This window comes from Leptidea sinapis, chromosome Z, assembly GCF_905404315.1.
Source record: "Leptidea sinapis chromosome Z, ilLepSina1.1, whole genome shotgun sequence".
In the NCBI taxonomy this organism is placed as follows: domain Eukaryota; kingdom Metazoa; phylum Arthropoda; class Insecta; order Lepidoptera; family Pieridae; genus Leptidea; species Leptidea sinapis.
Genome location: NC_066312.1, coordinates 25,759,932 through 25,769,989, shown reverse-complemented (window position 1 = coordinate 25,769,989; position 10,058 = coordinate 25,759,932). Strand labels below are relative to the sequence as shown.

General features: G+C 36.0%; 1 protein-coding gene across 1 annotated transcript; it reads right to left on the bottom strand.

The window, feature by feature from the left end:
• Positions 1-1,704: 1,704 nt before the first annotated feature.
• LOC126978494 (uncharacterized) lies at positions 1,705-4,085 on the bottom strand. The gene is made up of 2 exons (XM_050827327.1): positions 3,993-4,085; positions 1,705-2,033 (listed from the first exon to the last, which is right to left on the bottom strand). Exons 1-2 carry the CDS (start codon positions 4,074-4,076, stop codon positions 1,734-1,736), a joined length of 384 nt encoding a protein of 127 aa, XP_050683284.1. The 5' UTR covers positions 4,077-4,085; the 3' UTR covers positions 1,705-1,733.
• Between the last annotated feature and the right edge of the window lie 5,973 nt (positions 4,086-10,058).

The following is a 10,058-nucleotide window of genomic DNA, read 5'->3' as shown; positions in this document are numbered from 1 at the left end:
TCAAGAATTCTCCCGCTAGAATGTTCCTTCACCAAAGGGGTTTAATCATTCCTGAAAATGCCTTAATATCAGATTCAGCCTCCTTAAAACGATACCTTCGGTTTCAGGAGGCTGAAACTGTGTATGTGTTATTTCCAATTTCTGCTGTGAGAGCTTCTTTTTGGAACGGCCTGATATCAGATTGCTGAAAACGCTTCAAAGTTCTAGAAAATTCGAGAAAATATTCCTTTAACCCTTCTTCGTTAAAACATAACAACAATATTGCTCCGCAACCAACCTCTGTCTGATTATAATCTTAAGATATATTTTTTCTTCTTATACCTATAATATTATACACACGAAATAAAATGTATAAATAGGCGAGGAAGGGCAGCTTATCCTCGGTATTCAGTTGATTTTTTGTTCTGAGAATAAATGCATTATATTCACGAATTACATTACACAATAGCGAGCATAAAAACATTGTACTTACTTAACTTTCTTCTTATTATATGTACATATTACTTTAACTATTGTTAAACTTTTTTCGTTCAATATGTATAAGTAACACTTACTAATCAACCTGTGGATAACGGTCCGGGTTTTCACTAGAAATTAATTTGTTATTGCACATTGAAATTGTAAAAATAATTGCGTGAACTGTTTTTTTTAATCACAAAGAAATAAAAAAAAAATAATGTATCATTAATAAAATTCGAAAAACCTTTTTATTTATTTATCATACATGTATTTTGTATGTATAATTTTGTGATATGAATACTGTTATTATTGATTATTATTAAACTGATATCGAACACAAATAAGAATTTTCACTTGCAACAGCCCCAGCTAAATCAGGCAACACCCCAGGTGATATATTGGTATGTACCTAAGTATATCGTATAATTAGTATATTCTCTCGCAAACTAGTGCCGATAATGGCGGATGCAAGACCAGAGCCAATTTGTAAATAAAATAATCCTCAACCGATTTTAATATGCCGTAATATTTTTTGTTTGTAAGAATACTTTTGATGTTAAATATGTAATAATTTCAAAGTAGAACATGTTCTGAAGCATGGCACAGCTAGTGTGAACAATCGTATCCCCTGTTTTGTTTTATCACTGTCATCATAACTGAGCTAATAGAGACAAAATAGACAAACTCACGCCTGTATACCCCCAAAAGGGACTTCAGCACTTGTATCACACTCACATTTATCCGTCTATGTTACTGTATAAAGACACCTGTGGCGATCTACTCCAGCTCATCTACCTCTACCGCTGGAATAGCACCCCTGCGTCGCATGCTTAAGTAGCATGCTTCTACGTGCTTTAAAGTTCGACCGGTTTCATCATCATCATCATCAGCCGGAAGACGTCCTCTGCTGAACAAAGGCTTCCCCCAAATATTTCCACGACGATCGGTCTTAATTAACACTATGACGCCCCAGTATTAATACGAATCGCAAATAAAACGAAATTTCCACGTTTTATTCCCTATTAATTAATACTTACCTGGCAGTGTATTATCCTTTATATAACTTTTTTATTGAAGAAGAGGACCAATGAGCAGCTCACCTGATGTTAAGTGATCACCGCCGCTCACATTCTCTTGCAACACCAGAGGAATGACAAGATCGTAGCTCTCGTTTTGGACAGGTGTAATATAAATAACACATTATTTGATAATATATGAAAGATATGTATAACTTGTTTATACCAATTTAATTTAAAAAATCATAGATAAACTACTTAATTTTGCGTTTTATTACAATTCAAACGTTTCGGTAAGCGAGGTTCAACATCGTGGGCAGCAACATTAGAAGCAGAGGAGAGGGACACACCGGCGCGGTTCCTACGCCTCTTGCGAGACCGTTTCGAGCCTCTGGCTCGTTTGCCCTTAGCATTCCTCTTCATGCCTTCATTTCTATCTCCCGCTTTATACTCGCACACCTGAGACCCCCCTGGCGATGTGCCGGTAGCTGAAATGTGTGGCGCGTTGTTCTTTTCCTTTTCACATTTGCAAGTAGCATCGTAGACGACAACTGTCTCCTGTTAATATTATAATAGGTTTCGGTTCATCATGTTATAAAATGACAATTAAAATAATATGTATTTGTAAGTACCGGTCGGTACTCGGTCGTCCAAGCCTTGCTCGGATTTTTAAGAAGGTACAAAACTTGAACAAAAGTTAAAACTAATAGGACATCTGGATTCGAACAGGAGTCTTCTGCTTTCCGAATCACCCAATGTCCCATCTGAGCTATTATAGTCTTGTATATAGTGGCGAAATTTACCTTTGTATACTAATGTTACTGTAGCAATTTCTCATTAAAACACGGATAAAACTACATTTTTTTTAAATTAAAATCTACTTAGATCAATTTCTCGCCCTCGAAACTACCTGTATGCCAAATTTCATTAAAATGGTGGGAGCCGTTACCGAGATTTATATACAAGAATTATTGCTCGTTTATAGATATAAGATATGGGTCAGTAAGTTCGAGTGACAGTGATGTAAGTAATTAGTTCTAATTTAGCTCATTTAACACTCTACGCTACCTAAAAATAAACATTATTTAACTTAATATATTGTTATAATTGTCATACATCCAGTTTATCAATAAACATTTATCCCACGCACAACTAAATTTTGAAACATACTTCATTCCGCGGATATACGTAGGTCACATTAAAAGTTTTGCGGAACTTAAAAAAACAACATGTTATAAACTAAATATTATGTTTATTGCTTTTCAAAACACTCTCCTTTACATTTTATACATTTTTTCATGCGATCGAACCAGTTTTTAAAACAGGAAGACCACAGATGGCAGAGGCATGTTTTATACCTGCTGACTGAAAGCTATCACTGCCTTGATTTTGGGGAAAATCTTTGATTTTGGTGAAAATACAGAAAGCACAGGGTGCTAGGTCGGGGCGGGGCTATGGGCAGGTGGTCGAACTTTTTCGGAAGCTAAAAATTACTTTGTTTTGTTGGCCGTGTGCGAAAAAGCGTTGTCATAATGTCGGAGAACAACACAAATGGTAGAACACCACTCGGCATTAACACTCTTTTGGTCTTTAAGTGGAATTGTGCAAATGGAACCCGTAGCTGCGAAAAGAATGCGATCATTTTTTTACCAACGTTTCCTGTTGGCCCATTCACAAGATTGCTGTTTTTTTCAAAACAATAATGCACGTTTCGTCTCCTGTGACAATGTCATAAACGGCATTAGAATGTCCGTGGTCGTACTTCATTAGCATCTGTGAGCACCATTTCACGCAAGGCCGCTTCTGCTCCGCTGACAGTTCATGAGGGATCTAACGACACCAAACTTCCCGAATTTTCAATTCTTCGTGTAAAATTTTCCTCATTTGGCTCATACCGCTCTCCAATATTACTCTAATTGTCTATAGGTAATTCGCGATTTTTTTTCAATTAGCCGCTTAACAGTAACCATATTATTTTTGTTGACGGCAGTTGAAGGCCAAAATTCGGCATGTAAAGAACCCCGACCTCTCTCAAATTCAGCAAACAATCGCCTCACGGTGCTCAAGCAACTTTGCTTCTCTCCTAAAAGCATTTTGAAGACGAGCGGCACAGTCTTGCGGGGAGAGAGAACTTTAAAAAAAAAAATAAAAAATTTTCGCTCTAAAATCTTTTCGACTTTTTCCATTTTCGTTGCGTACGTAGAATTTGGATGTGTGATAAAAAACAATTGACAAATGATTTCTCGCCAATTGTTTTTTTATTACTAAGAAGGTTGTAACGTTTCAAAAAATATAACATTCGAAATTCAAATAGTTCCGATTAGCTAGAAGTGCGAAAGTTTTAATGTGCCCCATGTATATCACTATATAATATGACGATATAGACATCTCAAACACCAGAAACCACAATGTTTGGAGATAAAATTAGGATTAACAGCGGTGATCAGTCACCGAATCTGCCAGTCAATCACCCGCCAAATCGTTTGATGTGCTACTCTATAAAATAAGTACACTTACTTTGACTACGTCACCACAACATTGGAAAGAATCCCGCGCATTATCATCTATTATCCCGATAATCTTTAAAACATCCGAAGACATGGTAATAGTTCCCAACCCAACTTTCCCAACTCTCTTAAACGAATAAGTATTTTTATGAATTTTACATTTTATTGCTGATGAACCTTCAAACATGTTGAAGAAGATCTGACAAAACTCTTACAACCGCTTGCAATGAGCGCAATAGCAATATGCCGTGTGCCCTGTACGATTACGTGAATAACTGGGGTACGAGTCACCCAGTAGGTACTGTCATAATACCATAAATCAGCGTACGAGACAGATTCGCACTATCGTGGAGCAGGGTTGGATTGACAACAGAATATTGAACAAGTTTTGCTATGTTTCAATGTTTCTTTTTTTAAATCTGAATTTTTTAATTTAAGAGGAATCGAAAATACTTGTGATTCCATTAGACAAAAAGAGTTTTAGATGCAGGAAATAATTACTGATTAAACTGAATACGTATGTATTATATAATATCGACGGACAGGTGGCCGTTGGGGCAGTAATGTCTTCGAATGGCGACCACGTACCGGAACACTTAGTGTTCGACGATCTGGTCAAGATCGCCGGAATAGATTGGATCAGGGCAGATGCTGGATACGTCCAATATGGACTGCTATGTGGATGACGATAGTATGGAGAGGTTTCTCTCGGAAAATCGTCGACTAGTGACGGAAGAAAATCGTGTCTTCTATCAAGTCTTGAGAAGATGGTCGGGGTGACATGAAACTTGTACAATTAAACAAGAAACCCCTCTTTTTCAACATCAGTTTCATTCGTTAAATAAAACAAATTCTCGTGCCACCTCGCCTCACTACATGAACTCTTTCTACTACGTATAGCTTTCTTTCAGCATCTTTCCATCAACTCTAAATAATTCCTTCACCTTTTCTGTGAGACACATATAACTTTATTAGTATCACTCACAATCATATATCATATTTTTTAAAATACTTAAGGTTAAGCAATGGTACAAGTACCATCATTATAAGAGGAGCTTAAGCTCCGGATCAGCTTATTAAAAGAGGAGTTTAAGAATGAAATTGAGGCTTAGACGTACTGGGTACAATTTAAATAAAACCTCTTTGGTACGAGGCTCCTGTATGAAACTCTATACACATGATAGTTAATGTAGAACAATCACTAGTACAATTGACTCAAAATATAATAGCGTATAGACAAACAAAGCGTATGAAAGAGAAGATCTTACGGATATACATCAAGATAGAAAAAGAAATCGAATCTATTGTCACTGTAACAGATTTTGATTGCCAAGCCGTAAAAAGTCAGTCACGCTTGTCATAAGCTGACTATTTTGTATACTAAAACACTACCTAACAATGACAAATATAATTGGTCATACAGTCGGGCTGTCAGGAGGTCTATACATTAGTGTATTTCTAAGTTCATGTCTAAAATATTCTACATTAAAAATATGTACAACATTGAACTTTTTGTCTTAAAATTATGATTTCAACCGGATGAGAATTAGTGTAATAATATTACTCGGAAGCCGGAACTGTGTGATCACATAATATGTGAGTACGAGTTCCGGCTTCGAACTAACACAGTATAAAAATCTACTATTACTGTAGAAGAAACTTTCACTTAAAGAATGTACCAAGAAGAAAACCAGCGACTAAGGAAAAAGTACGCGTTGAAAGTTTCATTATCATCTTGAACTGACACAGTGATGAAGCACATTCGGGTGAATTGTGATGTGTCATAAAAATATTATATTCGATAGTCACAAGTGAACACTGCAATGGCTAACTTCAGGAAAAAAAAAATTCAAAAACGAATTTTCCCATAGATACGAAATGGTAACTGTTTGTCATATGTGGCCATGGTGTTCTACATTATTTCTTACAGCTTCCCATTCCCATTCTACATTATGTCTTAGAGCTTCCCCGCATGGTCAAGCAATAATTTATTAAACTACAACCCCAACTCGATTTTTATTACTGCTCCCCCGAGCTCTATGATAAGGCAAGATCTCAAACGGCTCGAGGAACCGTTCGAACCAAACTCCAAAGGACCCACATTTAGAATCCTTGTTGGTTAAGAATTCGATCCCTGTAGTACAATATACAACGCACTATAACAGATAAGGCGAATAATCAGAAGCGAAATGATTTATTATGTCTATAACGCAGCTTAACACAATTAAATCTATTTTTATACTTAATGAGGAGAAATGTTTATTAAACGTAATGGATAGTGACTGCTATCACCAATATTGCTCTAAACTTATTTATGTAGCATTTCATTCCAAAATGTTGTCTTTTGGATTCACACACAAAAGCATAGTGCTTTTCCTGATTCTAAAAAAACTAGAAAGACCTAGGCCTATGTGCACGTATGAGGTGCAAAGGTGGGCTAAAGCATTTGCCTCATGCCGGGTTTTTTGGGTTATTTAGAGACATACCTACGCAGACACCATCTCGAAGGTACGAACTTATCTACTCTTCGCACGCGTGTGTCTAAAGGTCTGTACAAGAACAGGGAATGTGTTAAAGAGCGGTAATACGCCAAATGTTTGTTTTATGTAGTTAACGAGGCAACTCGAGTCTTCTGTACTACAGAGCTTGGTATGAAAATTTTTCATGCCCTGTAACGCATGCCATACACAGGCATTGGATTCATCAAAAGGAAAACAAACCATGCCCATGGTAGGATCCAAAAATAAACCGCATGTTATTCCCATCTCATGGTAAACTATAAATTGTACCTACCAAACATGGTATCATTCTTCGACTTGGGTGTCAGATGGTCGTACGGCCCATGTCAGGACGTGTAGTTGGCAGATTATCCAGTAAGGAAGGCATGAGGCTATCAACATCTGGGAGCCATGTGGGTAGCTCGTGTTTTTGAGAAGTTTTTTGCTGACATACCGAGTAAAATTATCCAACACCTTGACTCCAGTGCAAGTAAAACTGAGCACTTACTAAAGCTAAATGTCGGTGCTACTGGCTCTGTTTCATTTTGAACATCACCACCTACCATATTGCTAGTCAAAAATTTCAAAGTCACCGAAGATCGGTGGGGTATGTCAGTGAAAACCTTGTCATCAGTAATCGAAGTGGTTCCCCACTAATAAATTTATTACTTGTATTAATATGGGTGTCTTTCCCAACCTGATCAAACTAAGTAGAATTATAGCACTATTTAAGCCAGGGGCCAACGAGGATACCGACAACCACCGACCGGTCTATAGCAATTCTACCAGTGTTTAGTAAAATCTTTGAAAAACTAATACTAATTCAATTCTTTAAAATTAATGACTTCTTAGTAAAAGAGTCAGTAAACAGTTTGTAAACATTTGCGGTATACAATTAAAAGGCATCTATCTCTACGATAGGCGTGCCACAGGGCTTGATCCTTGGCCCGTTTCTCTTTTTAGTCTATATTAAAGATCTTCAATTTATGGAAGAGAAACTCGCGGATATAGTTTTATTTTCTGACGACACGTCACTTTTATTCAAATGGATATCAAAACCATTTTCAAGCTATTACAAGTAGCATCATCGGTAGAAAACTGGTTCACGCAAAATGCGGAATTGTCTGTTTTAATGGTGTAAAAATCGAATAGTAGTTCAAAATACAGCTTATATTAGCTCTCACCAGTGAGTACAATTGACTGAGCTTAGTTAGCAAATATAAATATTTAACGTATGTATGCTACCAAATCATGGGATGTTTTTTTATACTTTATTTTTATAAGCTTCTTTATTGATTAAGTCGGATAAAAATCATGAGATGACAATATGAGAGATCATACCAACACAATTATTATATCTACGTGAACGGGTGCTACTCGTGGTGGCTGGATGATCTTGTTACCGGGAGGTCGGCTTGATGTGTTTTTTTTTATTATTATTTCCTTTAAAGTTAAAGTTATTATATATTTTATGAAATGCTCACATAATGCCTCTTTATGTATTTACGGTATGTGTGGATTGATGCATCTACTATACTCAATAACTCTTGTGTTTATAACTATTAAGTTACTATTTTTTTCTTTTTTTAACTTACTCGTGTAAGCCTTTCCTCATTAATACAGAACAGGTTCATTTTTTGAAGTTTTCAGTCAGTACCCACATATTGCTACTGCGGACAGGCGCGACCATTAACAGCCGTCCCCAGTATAGTTTACTATCCACAGAAAGAGATAAATTACTACCTTCTACTGTCAGTAATTAGTTGTCAATAATCTGAAGCTGTCCCAATATACCCTGCCATTCTTATCACCTTATATTGGGACGCGTAAATTGTAATTTCCATACAATCTTCTATCGCTGGTAAGCTATACGTCGTCCCATTGACAGACAGCGTGTATGGATAAGGTGACTTGTAAGTATAGTAAAGAAAAGTCAACGATAGTTACGATTTATATCTCAAGTAAGAGATAGACTGAATATTGGGAACGGGTGTTAATCAACTGACATATTATTAATTCTGCGCGAACAAGCGCTTTCAATTTCTTATATTATACAACATCTGTAACCGGGAGTCATGCAAGTTTCCTCGCCGATAGCGAGCGCTGTTTGTAGTGATTGGTCGAACTTTCCGTTGCGAACTCGCTATTAAAAGTTCTTGTTAGATCATAACACCTAGATTCTATAATATAGAAGGCTAAACGTTTCTAACATGTACAACGGTATATACTAAATAGGTGTATGCTATATACTAGCTGTTTATAGTCTGTCTCGAGCAATTTTAATTTCACTTATTACAAGCATACTTAAGAAAATTAAACCGTTCGTCTAGAGTTATATTGAGACAAGTAGTTCCATTACTTTAAATAATAGAAAAATCAAAATTTGTACATTTTCAGATGTCATAGATCAATCTAGTTATTCCCGATATTATGCTGTAATTGTAATGAGTATATATAGGTTTACAGTTATTTATGCAACTGTTGTGTACTAAGGGGTATTAAAACACGAATGTGGATTTGTGATAATAGTATCACATGAGTGTTTTAATACCTAATTATCAACAGTTGCATACAAGACTTTATCTACACCCAGAATATGAATCCTATAAAAGATTCTGGAACAGTTAGCTTACTTACCTAATATCATTCATTACTGATTATATACAAATAAACTAAGTATTAATGAAACAATTATTTATTTTAGTAGTAATTCACATTTTGTATAGTGCAATAATTAAAATTCACTCGAATATAATGTTCTTTTGCAGCGTTTAAAATGAATCGCTTATTTTTTGTAAACAAAACAATAAAAATATCGAAGAAAAATGGCGGGGAAATGCGACGTTCTGGGAGTGTGGAAGGCGCGTAAACGAAAATGTTCTTTTTTTGAAATTCATACAGATACCACGCATCGAGCAATAATAATGTGGCTGTATGTTGAAACTCTTTGCGCATGAAGGGATAAAAAAAACAGGAGTGTTGTTATGAAATTCAGTACATCATTACAACACTCGTTTGGATGATGTAATGGTTATTAGAACATTGGGTGTTTTAATGTTGGCAATAAGCTAACTGTTTAAGAATCTTTAATAGAGGATTTAAAGCAAGGGTGTAGATAAAATCATTAATACAAAGGGCACACTGAAAGTTTTGCACTTCGGAACTATTTGAATTTCGAATGTTATATTCTTTGAAACGTTACAACCTTCTTAGTAATAAAAAAACAATTGGCGGGAAATTATTTGTCAATTGTTTTTTATCACACATCAAAGTTCACGAATTTCGTGAAGGGCGGCCTTCAACTGCCGTCAACGTAAATTTTGTGGCTACTGTTGAGCGGCTAATTGAAGAAATCCCGCGGATTACCTATGAGACAATTAGAGGAATATTGGGGTTTAGTATGAGCCAAATTCAGAAAATTTTACACGAAGAATTTAAAATATCGGAAACTTTGTTGTCGTTGGATCCCTCATAAACTGACAGCGGAGCAGAAGCGCGCTCGCGTGGAATGGTGCTCACAGATGCTAATGAAGTACGACCACGGACATTCTAATGCTATTTATCACATTGTCACATTA